At 39.1% G+C, this 18,673-nt stretch overlaps 1 protein-coding gene across 2 annotated transcripts; it reads right to left on the bottom strand.

Annotated features, from left to right (window-relative positions):
• Positions 1–5: 5 nt before the first annotated feature.
• Positions 6–9,050, bottom strand: smu1a (SMU1 DNA replication regulator and spliceosomal factor a). Of its 2 annotated transcripts, none has more exons than XM_024260315.2 (12): positions 8,893–9,050; positions 7,260–7,470; positions 6,881–7,033; positions 6,705–6,815; positions 5,234–5,362; positions 5,046–5,165; positions 4,860–4,976; positions 3,066–3,193; positions 2,865–2,991; positions 2,624–2,791; positions 2,400–2,552; positions 6–536 (listed from the first exon to the last, which is right to left on the bottom strand). In XM_024260315.2, exons 1-12 carry the CDS (start codon positions 8,916–8,918, stop codon positions 438–440), a joined length of 1,542 nt encoding a protein of 513 aa, XP_024116083.1. In that variant the 5' UTR covers positions 8,919–9,050; the 3' UTR covers positions 6–437. The 2 variants fall into 2 exon arrangements, with proteins under 2 accessions (XP_024116083.1, XP_024116084.1); XM_024260316.2 differs by lacking the exon at positions 8,893–9,050 and adding an exon at positions 8,755–8,874.
• Between the last annotated feature and the right edge of the window lie 9,623 nt (positions 9,051–18,673).

The following is an 18,673-nucleotide window of genomic DNA, read 5'->3' as shown; positions in this document are numbered from 1 at the left end:
AACCGTTCTGGTTAAACAGCTTTAATGGTGAAATAAAACATGTGACAGGAGACATTTGTAAGTCCGTAACCTTTAAACTTACGAGTGGGGTCGACAAAAATGTAAATTCATTTTTCCGTTTGAGCAGAATCTCCTTCAGCTTCGGCTCAAACAGACCGGAGCGTCGGCTGTTTAACCAAAGTTTTAGAAAAAAACAACTAAAAAATATTTACAAAAGAGGAAATGTGAAAAAAATCTGAGCTTTTGAAGGCATCCGAGACAACCCTCACCGCTTCAACGTTCTGACTTTTGGTTTTTCTACCAGATCAAACAAACCGACAACACACGCTCTGCTGATTCTCTCCTGCAGATCTGACCCTGAAAGTCCAGAAAAGGATGACAATGAGAGCCAGAACAGCTGCTGAGGGTGGAGTCCAGGCTTCTCCGTGGGCGGGGCTTCAAGGCTTCCAGAGCTTCAGCAGGCCGTCCTCGCTGTAGGTGCCGATCAGGTTCTGGTGGGGGTGGTGGGCGATGCCGATCACGTCCTTTTCGTGGACCTGGAGGAGGAGAGCAGAGAGCAGATCAGCTTCTGGTTTGTTCTGTCTGTGGAAACGTCCTGCTAAAGTCGGGATTTAAACCGACACACCGCGACGTCTGTCGACCACATCGGCCGTTTTCAGTGATGTAGAAAAGACGACGAAACGCCACTAGCTTAGTTTTCATTCAAAATGTAACATGGAGTTTTCAAAACGGTGACATTTCTGGTTTAAAATAAATAAAACAAGTTAAAAATTATAGAGATTATAATACAGATCTTGAAACGGACGATGAGGTGGAGGATTGTTGTTACAGGATTGAAGAGGAAACTAATATCTATTTATTTTTATACAATAAGAATATTGCATAAAGTGTTTTTTAGCTATTTTCTTAACTTTTGAGAACCTGAACGAGGCCGTAATTTTGTTTTGTTTGTTCTTTTGTCTGTTTTTTTTATTGATTTCTGCTAAAGTTTTTCTGTCTTTGTTTGCAGATTGGTGTCCGGAGCACCTGATTGGACGAGGACCCGAAGCTCAGGACTTAAATACTACATCATCATCTGATGGATTTTGGTTGTTTTTCTGTAGTTTGAGGTTTTCTGTGAATACATTTCCATCTTATTTTAAGCCTGCGTTTGTTTGTGAGTTTTTCAGTCGTTTGGGATTTTTAATTTGTTTTTTTCGATCTTAATGTTTCGTCTTTCTACTGGCCCCTAGAAAGGTGTATAACAACATGAAGTAATGTTATCGTATTTTTCAGAGTATAAGTCGCGGTTCTTTGCATAGTTTGGTGCGACTTATACTCAGGACAGAATTATATGTGATTTTTAAATAATAAATATTGGCTCATATATTAGTTGTTTTCTCACTAACAACTGGTCGCCATTTAGCGCTTGTTTTCAACTAACAACCACTAGAGGGCGCTGTATATGTGAATCAGTATTTGCTACTGACAGCAACCCAGAAGAAGCAGCGCAGCTCAAAAAAACATGGAAGAGAGTCTGATCGTTCTGCTCTGAACTCTATATTTTTCTTATTAGTATCGAGACTTTATTATTCTTATTTTGTCCCGTCTTGGACTAATGCGGACCAGGAAGTCGTCAAACCGGGTCACTTTTCTTCCAAAAGTGCGACTTATACTCCAGTGTAACTTTTTCCTTCTTTCTTATGCATTTTTGGTTCCTGCAATTTATATTGCAGTAGAATTAACTTTGGAAAATATTTTGTAAACAAATGGAGGTGCATAGCAAGAGTGTTTTGGGTTTTTAAACAATTTTTTACATCGTTTTATTCTTTGGGGAGTTTTCACATTTTTAATTTTCATCTTTACACATTTCATTTTTGTTATAAAACATAGAAATTATTTGTTTTTAGTTTTTGCAGTAAAAAAATGACTAAATTTACAACTTGGAATTGTGTTTTCTGCTTAGTTTTAGGTTCATTGTGAATTTAATGTGTCGTATAAGGAAAAATATCTTTAAAAAAGTAAAGCTGGGTTTGCACTAAACAAATAAAGGGATTTTAAGCATTGCCATGAAAACGACTTGTAATTTAAATGTAAATTATTGGAGTTAATTGTTAAGTAGCAAAAAAGGCTGAAAATGGCTGTTATATGAGTGGAGAAGAGCTACAACAGCTCCTCCTACAGTTAGTGTGAAAGTAGGTTAGTTATCCTGATTAAATAAATCAAATTGCTGCAGCTAAAATCTTTTTTATTTTTCTAAAAAAAAAAAAAAAAAACACAAATGAGGAGGAAGAAAGTTTGGAGTATAATTCTGTATCGTTTGTGTTTGTTTTTCCATATTTGTGTTTCAGGCCTCTATCAGATCAACATCTGATTGAATCTGATCCGGGTGTTGTGTGTTTCCTGAAGTGGGTCGGTACCGTCAGCGTTCTCTCCAGTTTGCCCGTCACCGTGCTGAAGCAGTAAAGCACAAAGTCCTCGCCCACGCAGTAGATCCACTCGCCGCGCGGCGACAGCGTGCAGCACACGAAGTCTCCGCCCTCCCTCTTTCCGGAGCTGAAGCTCCTCACGATCTGTGCAGAGGCGTTGACGCGTGAGCCGGGCTTCAGCCAAGGCTCAGGAAGGTGCGGCGTGCGGCGCTCACCTGTCCCTGCATGTTCATGATGACCACCGTGTTGGAGCGGTTACAGACCACGAAGTGCTCCGGGTTCTTGGGCAGCAGGAGGACGTTGTTGACGGTGATGTCGGTGCCGGCCGACGTGCCCAGAGGTTTGAAGGTGCTGCTGCACTCCGTGGTCTTCACGTTCCACAGCTGGTGGGAGGAGAAGAGAGTCGTGAGACGGAGCGACCAAAGCGGCCGGCCGGGACCGCCGCGGTCTTCTCACCTTCACCGTGCCGTCAGACGAGGCGCTGATGATGTGATGGCCGTCCGGGGTGAAGGTGGCCTCGTTGACGAAGGACGTGTGACCCCGAAACTCCTTCAGAGTCTTCCCAGACTTCAGCCCGTGGATCCTGCAGGCCAACAGGAAGCAGGCGGTGAGTGGAGGGCGTCGCCCGAAGGCGTGAAGAACCTGAGCGGCGCTCACCTGATGGTCTGGTCGAAGGAGGCGCTCAGCAGCTGGCTGCTGTCCTTACAGAAACTCACGCAGGTCACGCCTTTGCTGTGAGCGCGCTCAAAGCGGCGCAGGCACTGGCCGCTCTGGATCTTCCACACCTGAAGGGTTGTGGTGCGTTCAAAGACATGAAAAAAAAAATCAGAAACAACACGATGGTGCTGAAATTCACACAAATGATCTTTAGCTAGAAGTGGAAATCTCCTAAACTTTAGGAAACTTTTTCAAAAATTTAGAAATCTTTGAGCTTTTAAATGTGAATAAACTGTAATTGTCCAACAGTTTAGTGTGTAAGATGAGCTTCAAATGGGACAGAGAACGTTCACCGTTTTATTTCTTTACAGTCATTATTAACAAATGTTCAGATTTGTATAACTACACCCGTTTACCTCCAGAGAAAAATGAAATGTTGCTTTTTCACTGTGAATTAACTGATCACATGATCAGTTACGGTATATCAAAGGGAAAAAGGTCAAAGGTTTAGAACAGGGGTTCCAGTCGAAGACTTCCGGCTAATGATTTCGGACACTATGATGGGTTTTTTTGGGGGCCGGCTCCGGCAGGGGGAGGGACTTCCAGCTATTAATTTGGAGAGCCATATTTTTTCTCTGAGGCCAGATTCTCTGGTCCCACTCTGATCATCTTTTGATCTGTTTTTGAAGCGTTCCCAGCGGACTTTTGATTATGATTACGCTGTGTTTTAGGGAAATATAAAAAACTGTACAGTTTTGATCCAGATTCCAGATCGGATGAGGACAAAGAAGACGTTCATGGATCTATTTGTCTACAAGTGGATGCTTTAGAAGGAGGCGGAGCAGGGACCTTGTGGCCCCGCCCACTGTATTTTCTACATCACAAATAGAATCTTTTTCAAACTGTATTTTTTCTGCTCCTGATTCACAAGATTTAGAATAAAGAAATACTCAGGAGTGTAATTTTAATCTAAATTTTCTTTATATATTTCCTCCATCATCAGAAAAATGCAACAAAACACAATTGACATCAGAGTGAGTCTTTAAAACATTTTATAAACTTTAAAGCACTAAAAGCCCGAGCTGGTTTTATAATCTACCACCAGATGTTTGGCTGATTCTATGATAAATGTCCTGTAATATTCATAAAAGTGTTTTTTCATTATTTAAGTTTGACTGTTTCTCTTTAAACCGAGATCCTAAAAGCTAAAAACAAACCGTTTAAACAGCGTCGTTGTTCTGAGCAGCTCGACTGAAAACATCAAACTGTTTCTAAATAAGAAATCAATCTCTGGAGAGCGATCAAGGAAAATCTTTGTAATTTGAAGTAAAAAATAAACCTTAAACTAGATGAGAAAAGTAATGTTTGCTTTGGAATTCATAAACTTTGTTCTTTCCTTCTTTTTTTAACTTTTATTTATATAAGATTTATAAATTTTTCGTTATTCTTTCATTCTAACTTCCTGTCTTCTTTAAAATTAAAACAGTTAATCCCCTTTTTTCCCATTAATTTAATCTTTCTTGTGATCTTTATATTATTTCCCTTCAGTAAAATTAATCAATTCTTCCTTAATTCTATCCAAGGCTCTTTAGTTTGATTCAATTGATGAATTCTGTCAGGATGGCGTTCATCATCTCATTTCCTGTAAACCAAACTTCTTTCTAAAGTGTAGAAAAAAGGTTCTCCTTCTAAAGAGCGAGAAGAGATTTTACAGAGAATGATAGTAAAAAATCTGATTTAGTGCTGACAAATATGTTTGAGGATTTGAGCTGCAACAGAATGCCGAAGAGAAACCTTAATCTTTCCGTCCTGAGCGCCGGTGGCCAGCATCTCGGTGTCGCGGCTGAAGCCCATACACAGCACGGCGTCGTCCATCATCATGAAGTTATCCTGAGCCTGGTACTTCAGATCCTGAGCAGCAGAGAGAGGATGTGAGGTTGATCAGGGAGATCCGTGCTCTGCAGCAGGACGACACTCTACCTTTCTGATCTTTCCGGTGGTGAAGTTCCAGACTTCAATGAAGCCGTCCACAGATCCAGTGACCAGGTACTGACCGTCGGGGGAGAACCGCCCACACTCCACGTGAGACTTCTGTCCAAACTGTGTTCAAACAGACACAGTCAGAGTCCGGACATGAAGGGGGCGGCGCTCGGACGCGGCGCTCGTACCTTGATGTGTCGGCAGAGCTGCGTGGGGAAACGCTCCTCCTCCACGTCTTTGACGGCAGCTTTTCCTCTGAACAAGTCGATGGTCATTCCAGGGGGGAGGAGCCCCTGATGCTGCTGCCACTTCAGAGACTGAAGGACGACAAACGCCGGTTAGATCAGGGGAAACGCCACTTCACTTGGGTTATTTGAGGCCGGGAATCGATTAAAAATAATTAACTAATTAATTGCAAACCTTTGGAAAAAAATTAATCACATTTAATCAAGATTTTTTTTTTTGTTACAGTATTTGCCAACCACTTAATATCTGCAAATAATCACAAAATAAAATGTACACATAAAACAGTACATTTATTTTTGTGATGTGATTAATGCTGTCATGCGATTAATTTTTTTGTGTGATTAATTATTGTGGCCTGTAATTAATTATTCTAATCAATTTTAATCACAATAATTCTTAACCTAATAATTACTGTTAAAAGCTTCATTTTAAGATATTTTATATATTTATATTTGAATCCGACATTGTGGCGCAGTTGAAGATTAAAATAAAACTAAAAAGTTGGATTTAACGTTAACATGTACAGCCCTACTTTTAATACAAAATAAAATCCTAACTTAATACAAAAAAATAAATCCACAATAAGTTCTTACACTTCAATTCAAATACAGTTTGAGGATGAATTAGAAACCATAAAAGACATAATATTTTTTGCATGGCTCCCAGACCCTTCTCTCAGTTTCCCCCTTTTGTCGCTGTAACCCTGGTCTGAGCTGCATGTTACAAAAAAAGCAAATTTTTCAAAAAGCAGCTTTTCTGTTGATTTATCTCCATAGCAACCATTTTATTTTTGGGTCGTCTGGGCATCTTTGCTTAGACTGCTGCCCCAGCAACCCGGTCCCGGATGAAGCGGATGAAGATGGATGGATGGTTTGTGTGCTTCATACACTACACATACACTAAAACAAATTTTCACCGGGTTCTATGTTCGTGCAAATTGTGATACGTTTTTCGAGTTTGTGGTTGGGGTTGAATTTGAGAAGAATTAGAACAAAAAATCTGGTCGTTTATTGCGAGACGAGACATCAAAAAACAAAGTAACAACATTTTTGGACAAATGATCCGCGCATCAGAAAGACAAAAAAAAAAAAACCCACAAAGAACACAGAGAAGAAAGTCAAAGCATCAGCTGTCAGGCATGGTGGTGGCAATGTGATAGTGTGGGACTCCTTTGTAGCTTCAAGATTTGTCAAAAAATTCTAGATTGTTTGGGTAGGAATTATTTTCTCCAAAAATTCAGAAAAGGTTTCAAACACCCAAAAATCACTTTACTGATTAAAATAAAATAAAAAAGTGTATTTTGCACATGAAGAATCATTTTTTTAAAAATAAAGCAGCAGAAAAATCTTCTTCTAATCAATCCACATGGAAAGAACTTCCTAATTCTGGTTTATTTTGGTAAAGTTTCCTCACCTGTCCCAGCAGAGCCATGAGACGAGATGGAGGCACCACGCTGACCTCTCCGGCCAACGCCTGAGCGATGGCGGCCCGCCGCTTCTCCTTACTGCTGCCGTCGGGATACGCCTGCACAGAGCACGTGTTCAAACCAGCGCCGCATTACCGAGTGGTCTTTGAATCTGCAGCCTCACCTCTCGGGGATCAAAGTAGGAGCGAGCCAGCAGGTTCTCCAGGTGGATGTATCTCTCTGGCTGGGTCTGCTTCAGCATGATCATGGGATCCGTCTGTCTGAGGAGGGAACGGGCCGCGCCCAGCTCTCTCAGCTCGATCAGCTCCAACACCACCTGATGAGGATCAACAGGAGGCGTCATCTTTAAAGCCGTCTAAAGGTGAGTCTATGTTCAAGCAACTGCAGAAGATGTTTCTAAACTCAAATGAATTAAAGTCCCAGTTTTGTTGCAGATAATTGACATCCAACAGCAGAAAGGATTTGCTCTCAGCTCATCTTAGTTTCTGTAGAAAGCAGGCCGATATCCAACAGACAGAGAGCTCCACAGACGTGAGCCTGACCTGCTCGTAGAGGTCTATCAGGGTTTTATCCGGCAGCTTGAGCGACTGGATGGCTTGCAGGACGGTGTCCCAGTGTCCGCTGTTGATGTCCGCTACAAAACTCTCTATGCTGTCCACCGTGTTCAGAGACACCGTGGTCTCCTCCTGCAGGGAGGCCAGGGTCCGGTGCAGATTGTTCTCCTTCAAGTACTGCATGATCAGACGGATGACGCTGGAAAGAGAGACACAACAGCTGTTCAGTTAACTCAAAACATCCAGAAATTAAAATAGTTTCATGGATTTGGTTTGTTTTGTCCAGAAATGTACCTGTTAGATAACGCTAATGCTAACAACTCAATGAAGAGAAAATTTTATGTGTCGGTTTTTAGTAAAACTGTGTAAAATAAATCTTTACTGTAGGATCTACAACTTGATTTCTATAACAGAGTATTAGAGCCACCATAAAAAAAAAAACTAAATATATGTGAATAAAGCTGTAAAATTATATTAAAAAAAACTGCAAGCTTATGATTTAATAGATTGCACATTTACAATATTTTCGAAAAATAAAGTTGTATTTTTATAAAAATGAAGTTGAGATTTTTGAGAAGTGTGATGGCCATCCTGTTTCTCAGAATTCTCTGCAAAATAAAATAAACAGGTAATGTACAATTTTCTATTGTATTTTGAAATCTAAATATAACATTTTGTTTTGGAAAAAGCACATCTATATTCTTGCACATTGTTGAACATTTCATAGCTGTACAACTTGATTCACTTAAAATTTGGGATTTTTCCAAATAATTTTGCATTTTATTCTCGTAAAAACTTTCACTTAGAATTTAGACTTTTTCTGACAATTTTACACCACATTATTCTTGTTCAATTTCAACATTTTCTCTCATACTTCACACTAGTAAATTTTGACCTTTTTCCCGTATATTTGTGTATTTTACTTGTTGTCATACATGACAAAACACAAACTATTTAAACAAGTTTATCATACATGCACCTAAGAAAGATGAGGGTAAATGTTTACACAAATAAAAGTTCAAGAAGATTGTAATTAACATTTTAGCAACTGTATAAAATTAAAGAATAAAAGTTTACTTAACTTCTCAGTCCAAAGATATTCAAGCATGAATTAAAAATATCACATAAAAACTCCCCGAAATACGAACTAAACGAGGAAAATTAGCCCGTCATTATTTAGATACATTATTTCCCATTTTAATTTTAAATACAAATCAAATTATAAGAAAAATAGAGAATTGTTGAGAATAGAGCCCAAATTCAACGTTTTCTTCCCCTTCGGTCGGTGTGGAGTCGATGCTCCTATTAGCATCAGAGTTAGCAATAGCAACGTTAGCTTACGTCAAATTTACTGAAATTTTATGGTGAAGTTATAGCTCCCGCAGGCCTAAAGCAACATCAAAAAACAACACATATAACAACACACTCTGTAAATTCCTGATACATTTATAGAACAAAAACATATTTAAGAGTCCACATTTACGTTAAGCTAACGACAGTTCACTTTAGTCCAGGATGAAACAGGCCCCAGACACGATACTGCTGGTGAATATGGATTTATTCAATAACTTTTACTATAAATTTGATCTAGTTAATGGTAAATGTGAAACAGAATACTCACTCTGCAGATTCCACCTCTATAGACATGATTATTTATCTGAAAACAGCAGCCAGAAACACTCATGCAGCAAAGGAGGAGATACGGAAGTGATGGAGGTGATACTGCTCTTCAAAATAAAAGTCTGAATCTTATTTGGTTCGACAGCACAGAGACACTTCCGGTTCTGAGGCTGCGAGAACACTTGGGACTTTTAACTCGTACTTTACCAATGACCTTAATGATAATAATAATAATAATAATAATAATAATTCACAAATATCACACTAAAAATCTTTTTATACAAAAATATGCTTTAGCAATGCAAAATGTACTTAAAAAAATCTTAAAAAGCTATTTTGATTATGCATTGCAATAATCTTATCTGCCATATTAATAACTGAACTTGATCAATTAAATTCTTTATTTAAGTGACGAGTAGTTTCACATCTACACACACAAAAAAAAATAACAACAAAAAACGTCACTTTTTTATTGAGCAGCATATTTTGAAATATATTCTCACAGGAAAAAATCAAATCTCTTTAGTTGGTCTAAAACACCTTTTTTTTGTTTATTTATTTATTTTGTTGTTGGCTCTCATATAAGTTTGTGACATCACGGACTCCAAGAGCTGACCTGCAGCAATGGCACATTTTTTTCCTTCTTTTTTTGAGCTCAGCTCTGAATTTCATACAGAAATGAGCCAAAGATGGAGATGAACTCCAGGACGACAACCTGTAGGAATCCCAAGTTTTGGAGAAAGATTGACATGATGACGCCTGAAAAATACTCACATTTCTCTGAAGGCTTTCAGCAGCAGCAGCAGCATTGAAATGTCCTGAAATCTGAAACGAAAGTCTGTTTGGCTACAAGTTAAATTCAGAATTCTGCATGATAAAGTCTTGGGGCAGAGGTAGTATGATGGTTTGGGACTGAAACACGGGAGAAAAAAACAAGACTCATCATCAGAGAAATAAAAAAGATATTTCCAGCCTTTCAGTCTCTGTGGGAAATACTATAAATAAATTGGGATTTGAGGAAAAGGTCCCAGGTTGTTGTGACCCCAATAATGATTTTTCAAAATAATAGCGAGGTTCCAGTTTGTTAAAATGACCCTTTGTTCTTCCAACTTCATACCAATCAAACTAGAGGAAACCACACTCAGTTTTAGTGCTATTCTTGAAAATGCTGCATCATTAAAAAGTTGAAAAAAGGAAAAAAAAGTTGTGACAAAAGATTTATTACTTTTAATTAAATTGTACTGATTGTCAGTTACACATTTTCAAGTAAGGTCACATGTGCAAAGAGAAAACTGTACAAAAAGTGAAAAAAATTGGAAAAATGTGAAAAGTTTGATGAAAATGAATATTTAGAACATAAAAATACACACATTTATAACCATTTTTATTCATATTTGACATCATGTCAATGTTTCTGGTATAAATAAATATTTATGTCATGATAAATCAATTGTTTTGATTTTGATTCCTTTTTTTAGTTCACAATGCTTATCATATCCATTTGTAGATTTAGTTTCTGCAGAATTCTCGACTCAAAAGTATTTAAAAAAAATATTTAAAAAAATAAGATAAATTCAGATAATACATTCTCTTGGCTCTTATTGTGAAAATCAAAGCTTCTCTGGACTCCACGTCGTTGTTTCCAATGATCTTCTTCTCATCAGATAATAGATTCCCAACAGATTTGATCTCTGTAAATCACAGACTGGAACTCTACCAGAGATGACCAGCAGGGGGTGCTGTTTGTCCGGTCATGTCACTGAGGCCCTCTTGACTCCCCTCTCTGTGCCAGTGAAGGTCCTTCAAGGTTATGGCCATGCTGGAGTCTGCGGAGGTTGATTGTTTTGGGTAATCGTGACATAATCCCGCTGTGAGCCGCGTCCACAGCGTTCGGCGGTGGATCATTGACGCCTCCGTTCGTCTTTGCAGATGGACAAACGTATGGGGAAGTGATGAAGAGCTGCGGAGAGCACGCAGAGGGGAGGAGCCGTGTCTCCAATACAATAACACCCCGTTCCCTCTGAACGGATGAAAGCAGGAGAGACGCATCAATACATTCTCACCGCCGTCTTCTGGTCGGCTGGTGGGGTAATCACCTCCACCTTTCTGAGAAAAACAAAGATAATCACGTAAAAGTAAAGACTCTCTTCCTCCTTCAGAAAATCATTTGAACTTAATAGCAGAAAATCTGTTGTTTTTCTTCACATTTTTGAGACGATTTCCCCACAAACACACTGTAGATGACATTTGTTTTCTGCAGATTTGTTCTTTCATAGATTTGCAGAAGAGCCAATCAGAGCAGAGTCCCATCACAGAGATGAGCAGCTGAATGAAGCCGTGGATGACGGCGATGCGGCGAGGAGAGAAGGATGAGGCTGAGGAGGAGGAGAGGGAAAAACGGCGTCCAGGGATTGCAGCCGTCACGACAGGTCATTTTTTTCCTGCGTGATGGAAGCGGCTGCAGATTTCCAAACATCCAATCTTTCATGTTTTTTTTTCCACGGAATGATGCTTTTCCATGTTTTCCTTTTATGCTTCTAATGTTTTAACAAAATCAACGTGGGTTCTTCTTAATGGAGAAGAGTAATTGACAGTATTTTAGACATGAAATCTGTGGTTTCCTGACAGAAAAACAGATGGACTGAACTGTTGCTGCAGGAGGGAGGCGGTAAACTTCTGATGAAGGAAAAGCAGAGAAAAATGTTTCATTAGCCGAGTCGGTTCAGGAAGTTACAGTTGGAAAAACATCCGAACTCACAAACATTTTGATGGCAGACTATTTGAGATGACAAAGTTAAACATTTTATTTATGTTATTTAATCTAGTTTGATTGACTGGATATTTAAAATATGAAAAACAAGATTGTTTGTGAAATGAATTGAAGCTCAAAGGAGAAAAACCTTTACGTTACGTCAAGTTCTAAACATATAAGCATCGTCTGATTCACCATCAGGCTTTCACCTTTTTTTGTGCAAGAGGATCTGGTGGCAGACAAGATGGCGGCTGAAAATCATTACCCAGAAGTGGAAATTCCACAAGATTTCAGGGTTGTAATTACTTTAATTTAAACTTTTTTTGTGTTCAGGATTTGCTTTATAGAGGGTGGACGCCTTATTAAAGAACATTTACAAAAATGATGAGATTTGTAAAACTGTTATATTAGAGCTTTAGCTCCAGACCAGTGTTTACGTTGGACTGCAGTTAGCTTAAACCCTTTAGCGACATATCTGTTATGGTTGTCGGTTATATTAGTCTTTTTTGACCAAAAATGAAAGTATTTTTCGACAAAAATTAGCAGGCGGAGGGCAGATGTTCCAGATCTTAACTTCCTTATGGACAATTGATTTTCAGCCGCCATCTTGTCTGCCACCAGCTCCCCCTCTTTTTTGGGGGGTGTGTCCAAAGCCATGTCCAGATTAATTCCCTACTTCACTATAAAGTGTGTTCACCTTGTTCGAGCGCTGTCCAAATCTAAAATTCCAAAATTGAGTGCCCAAGAAATTTCCTAGAAGTCTTTGCGAAACCCTAGTGGGCATTGATGCTCACTACATCAGCGAACATAGACCACAATGCATTGTGTTTGAACAGTTTTTGCAAAAAAATGTGTTTAAATATTTTTTTTTAATATAAAATACCCACATTTCCCATACCCACAATCAGAACACAGTGGATTTAGAAATAAATGTTGTGAAATGTTCGTTTTGATTAGATTTTTATTTTGTGAAATCCATGACGTCATATCTGCCGTTTAGAAAAAAAAAAGTAGTGAGCATGATGTCCCAATTACTTTTAAAATCCAGGGCACTTTATAATCCTGTACTTGATAGTTTTTTAGTAGTTAGGGATCAGGGTGGAAATTCAGACATAGTCCAAATCTACAATTCCAAAATTCAGTGCCCTAGAAGATTCCCATGAATCTTTGCGATAAACTAGCATCCATTGATGCTCACCAGTTTTGTGAACAGACCACAATGCATTGCGTTTCAATGATTTGCCATTAAAAACATGGTGGCGAGTGAATGTGACGTCACCCACAGAAATTAATTTACTCCAACCAAATAATTCAGTCGCCATTAAAAAAAAAAATACACGCCATATTGGAGCTTGATGTCGTTAGTAAGCAGTGATTGGTCCGAGTTGGTCTGAGTTTCTATGGCAACCACTCTCACCAATCAGGAGTGAGCTTGTTAGAAGGCCACACTTAAAATCTGTCAAACATTTTGAATGTTGGGGCAAGCAGGCTCCACCTACTTTATTGAGCCATCTGATTGGTCAGTTTTTATCTTGAATACATTGTAATAAAAATAATTATCAAGATGTTTAAAAAAGGTATCAGAGCAAGAATGGTTACTCTGACCAATAGGATTTTGGCTTATCAATACAAGCAGGTACTCAATGTTTGGAACACTGGGGGGAGGAGCCACTCGGTCCAATTCTCATATACAGTCAAGGGTTCTCCATGCACAGACACAGACAATTTTTATCAGGTTTCCTTGAATCTTTTATAGGAAATTATTAGATTTGTAATTGTTTGTGGTACAGACACCAGCAGAGATGAAAACAGTGCGACTGAGTCACTGCAGGACGTTGGTGTGGATACGACCACGACACCAGCAGAAGGTAGAAAATCTGGGGGGAACATTTTTCATCTGACGCGTTGCCCGTGTCAGCCCCTCCAGACAGCTCCGGGCCTGCTTGCTTTGTTTGGTTTTGTTTCTCTTGGAGAGCTTGGCTCGAGTGTTCCTGGCAGCCAAACACAATGAGCACGAGTCCATTGATTTGCTGCTGAGACGCTTGTCGCGTCCCTTTGCTAATGGCTGATTCCTGCATCAGTCAGTCCTTGAGTCACGAGTGCTGGTGGGTGGAGGGACTGTTTGTTTGTTTGTGAGAGGTATTGGTGACAGGGGGGTGGGGGGCTTGGCAGAGGGCAGGAAGTTGATGGATCTTGCCTCTTTGAGCTGCTTCAGTCTGAGCTCCTGTCTGCCCGTTCCCGCCTGAAAACCTTTATTGTTCAAGCCTTTGACACAACAGAAAAAGGCGAGCATTGCAGCGGCGTCTCAGTTTGTTGGAAAGCAGGTGGAGAAACCCACACAAAGACTGTGAACCAGTTTGTTCGTGCCAAAGCAGCTGGCATCGAAGTGCGATAAATTACAGGTCGTCAAGGTGATAAAGCGCTGAGCTTGAAATGGGATTGTGCCTGTAAGGCAGCGTAGCGGGCGCCTCGCACGTGAACTGATGTATGTTAGCGCCTGAGCCGCCTGAATCAGAGAGATACGTGCGGGGCATGACTGTGCCCGTGACTATGTAAATAGGAGCTTTCCACTTACCGAGTGAATGGCGCTGCCTCCGCTCTGCACAGCAAAAGAGGAGAAACACAAGTGCTGACACAAGTGGATGCTCGGAGAGCCTTCTCCTCTGACAGGCCTGTCTTGTTGCAGCATCTTTTGAATCTAGCAGCTGGCATTGTGCATCGTTTTGAGGAGTCACTGGAGGGCTGTATGGACATTAGAGACCTTTGAGGTGTTAAATTCAAAACGGAAAAATAAATGTCAGGGGCAAAACGGTGAGAGAGGCACAGAAGCTGCTTCAAAGACTCTTCAGTTCCCAGGAGGATGCAGCAAAAACAGTCCAAATATAATTTAAATTCTTCAGAACAAAGATGAAGGAAAAGGTTCTGAAGGCAAAAAAAGGTCAAAAGCTCTAAAACTGTCTGGAAAGCCTTTTTAGAAAATGTACAAATACTTCCTGATATTATTATGCAATCATTCCTTTGAGGCATGGCAACATTCATTCCAATGTAAACAACACATAAAACTCAGTATAAATAAAATCTTTCAGGGTTATGAGGTTGCTGGAGCCTATCCCAGCTACTTTTGATCTAAATTGGGGTACATCCTGAACAGGTCACCAGTCTCACACTTAGATGAACGCTTATGTTTTGGACTGTGGAAGGAAGTTGGACTCCACACTGGTTCCAGGCAGGATTTGAACCAGAGCCCTCTCATTTAAGGGAACCATTATGCCACCTTGTTACCCAAAGCTATATTTTAGATACTTTTCCACATTTAGACGCTTTAGCCAAACAGTAACATTCCATATGAACCCTGCTTCAATGTTGACAAAAGCTCTTTTTTTCCCAGAGAGACTTATTATTCATTTAAATTCTGGTCTTCAAATATAAAACTTACAGTCATTTTAGAATAGTTTTGTTACCTCCCAGCAAGAAGGCCTCGGTTCAAATCCCTCCTGGGTTCTTGCTGTTTGCACACTCTCTTGGTCGGCAGGTTTATAAATATACTTTTAGACAAACGTCAAGCAGCAAATTTGCCTCGCATCTAAACAGAGGACAGCGCGAGACGGTGGCGTGTGATGCTGCATAAAGCTGTTTCAGTTTACGAATTAAATTCTGTAACATGCTAACGGTTAGCACCCTGTTGCTAACAATATTAAGTACTAGCACTAACATTAGCTTCAAATTGGTTTTCATGATTATTTAAAGCAAACTTGATATCTAGTGTTTCAAATGCAGCTCAACCTCATAAAAAAAACACCAAGATCCAGCCTCAAGCTTTACAGAAGGTCTGCACAGGTCTTGTTCTTTAACAGGTTTTATTCCATCATGGGAGGTCTCCGTCTGAAGATCTAGATTCTTTACAAAAGGTCTTTACAGAAGGTCTCGTTCCTGCACAGGTCTTGTTCTTTAACAGGTCTTATTCCATCATGAAAGGTATCCTTCTGTCACAGAAGATCTAGATTCTTCACAAAAGGCTTTCACAGAAGGTCTAGTTCCTTCACAGATGTCTCGCTCCTTCAAAGAAGGTTTAATTCTTTCACAAAAGGTGTTGTTCCTTCAAAGAAGGTCTCACTCCTTCAAGGAAGGTCTCGTTCCTTCATAGGAGGTTTTGTTAATACACAAAGAGTGTTATTCCTTCACAGAAGGTCCTGTTTCTTCACGGAAGGTCTAATTCCTTCACCGAATGTCTTTTTCCCTGACAGGTCTTGTCTTCCCTTACAGAAGGTCTCATTCCTTCACAGAAGGTCTTGTTTTTCTCACAGAAGGCCTTGGTCCTAAACAGAAGGTCTTGTACCTCCATAAAAGATCTCGTTCCTTACAGAAGGTCTAATTCTTTTACAAAATTTGTTGTTTCTTCAAAGAAGATCTCGTTCCTTCACAGGACCTACCGTTCCTTCACAGAGGTCTTGTTTCTTCACAAAGGTCTCGTTCCATCACAGAGGTCTCGTTCCATCACAGAGGTCTCGTTCCTTCACAGAGGTCTCGTTTCTTCACTGAGGTCTCGTTTCTTCACAGAGGTCTTGTTTCTTCACAGAAGGTCTTGTTTCTTTTCAGATCCTCCACAGTTCAGAGCCACAAAGATTACAGTCATTCTTCTGAGTCCCACAAATTACCACTTAAATGAATTCAGAAACACCCTGAAGTCAGCCCACAGTGGGCCAAGCCAGCCTTCTGAACGAGACCATTGTGCAGAGAAGACAAAAGGAGGCAATTTGCAGTTAATTAACGTAGTAATTTTCTAAGTAACTCTCATTATTTATGCAACACAAGTGATGCAGATGCCCATGCTTTCCACTGTACTTCTACTCCACCAGTTTCCATGCCTGTGAACTGGCTTGACCATTCAATCGACTGATTAATTCCACATCGCCATGTCTTTGGCATGGACACTGACGATAATATTGCCATCTATCTTGTGTTTCCGGGAACACAGTCCACAGGGGGAAAGGGAAACCTATCCAAGTCCAATTTTCCTGTCTTTTGTCGGGGATTATCATCACGTTGTGCAGTCCCAGCGCATGAAGAGCAGGGGGACTCTGATGCTTTTCGGATGCGCAGTGGCAGAAAGAATCCAATAAGAGAATAAATCCATCCGTAGTGGTTTAATTAATGGATGTTGCTGGAGTGGAACAAAGCTAGTTGGTGGGAAATAAATAATCAAACGAAGACAAAATTGCTTTTGATGAGACACGTAACCTTACAAAAACGAAAGAGTGTTGTGTTTTTGTCTGATATGTAAGTAAGAAAACACTCATTTTGTAAGTGGATTTTAGAGGACGTCCTTTTTGTTTCTATATCACCTGATCATTTTCCTCTGAAACAGCCTTGAGTGAAATATGGTTTTACAGACTTTCTCCTCTGAAATTGATTAAAAACATGTTTTTGCTTCTTTTATTTGGAGGATTCTGCGGTGATGAAATCTGAAATGTCACTGCCACCCCCACGAAAAAGGTCCCGCCTGTCACAACTGCATTTAAATGGAGGAACAATGCTTCGGTAAAGGTCGCTGGTGAATAATGAGGGCGGCGTGGCCTGTTTACAGATCTGCATCGTGAGCTTCAGATGCATAATAGAGCAAAGATTTAATCACCTCTCCTCCAGTTTGACGAACTACAAGGTAATTCTCTCCATAAAAAAAGGTTTTTGTTTGGAAAACAGAAAAAAGTTTAAAAACGTCTCCAAGAATCTACTGAGAAACATACATGCACACGGACTGTTGGCAGATCAATCGTTATGATCATAATCTATCTGCTCCAGATTTTAGTTCTATCCATTAAACGGTTTATTGAATGTTTCCTTTGACTAAACAGAAGCATAATCAGTTTAAAAACCAGCAGAACTTTCTTATGAACCAAAAGAAAAATGAAGATATGAGAAAATGTTAACGGAACTGCTTTAATTAACTTCATGTTAATCATCTCCGTTAATTAAACTGTTTTTAATCATTGGTTTTATAATGAACTAAATTTACAATAATCATTTTTTTAATCATCTAAATATATTAGTCCAAAAAGAAAGCATTTTGTTTGTTTTTTTTCTCTGCTGCCGAAAGGTTTGATCAGAAAGTTTTTTATTTTAGCTTTTTAATTAGATATTTTATTAATATGAGAATAATTATAAAATATTGATTTAATTAGTTAACTAAACTGATGTGAGCAGGAAGTTTATTGAACAAAACGAGGACTAAAGAGACGACTAAAATAACTGCAGGTTTGAATATTTTTATTAGCAAGAGCGAAACTAGTTTGAGTTTGTTTGTACCAACGTTTACAGAGACAAAACTGCTGGACTTGATCTTAGTTTGCGTCACGTTTTCCATCTATTCAGTTAGGTCATAAAACAAGACTAAAAAATACTCCGTTTTGGGTTGATAATGCTATTTTTCACAAACATTTTTAATATTCACTTAATGTTTTGATATTACCTATATTTTCAGTTTAAAGTCACGTTTTCATAGATTTTACTTATTTCAGGCTTAAAGCTGTTTAGTCCTGAGAGTGAATGAAGATCTCTGTTGGAGTTAAAGCACAGCGATTAAATCTGAGATGATTTTGGGGTCAATTGAGAGCTAAACAGCAGCACAACGATAGTCAATCATTAAACTAGTAAAAAAGACTTTTTTTATTTAAGCTCTGCAGCTTGAATGTAACTCACTGATGGACAAATCCACCCTGAAGCCTCAGACGCTGAAATTACTGCTTTTGTTACACAGAATCGTTAATTTGTAAGACAAGCCTGAAGGATCAATTTATATCAATGGTCAAATTTTATAATTTCTCTTCATTACTATTTATTTTTTTTTGTAACAGCTTTATCTGTCTTTGCTGACAATGTGTTTGTTCTATAATAATTGATTAGATGTAAGTAAACAAAAAATAATAATAATTGATGTGGAAAATTTGACCTTTAAGAAGCCACTATTGAAGAGGAATATTACCAAAGTTGGCTTCCTGATAAAATATATAGAAAAACAACTTTATTGGAATTT

This window comes from Oryzias melastigma, linkage group LG10, assembly GCF_002922805.2.
Source record: "Oryzias melastigma strain HK-1 linkage group LG10, ASM292280v2, whole genome shotgun sequence".
Taxonomy (NCBI): domain Eukaryota; kingdom Metazoa; phylum Chordata; class Actinopteri; order Beloniformes; family Adrianichthyidae; genus Oryzias; species Oryzias melastigma.
This window is presented reverse-complemented; position numbering and strand designations above follow the sequence as displayed.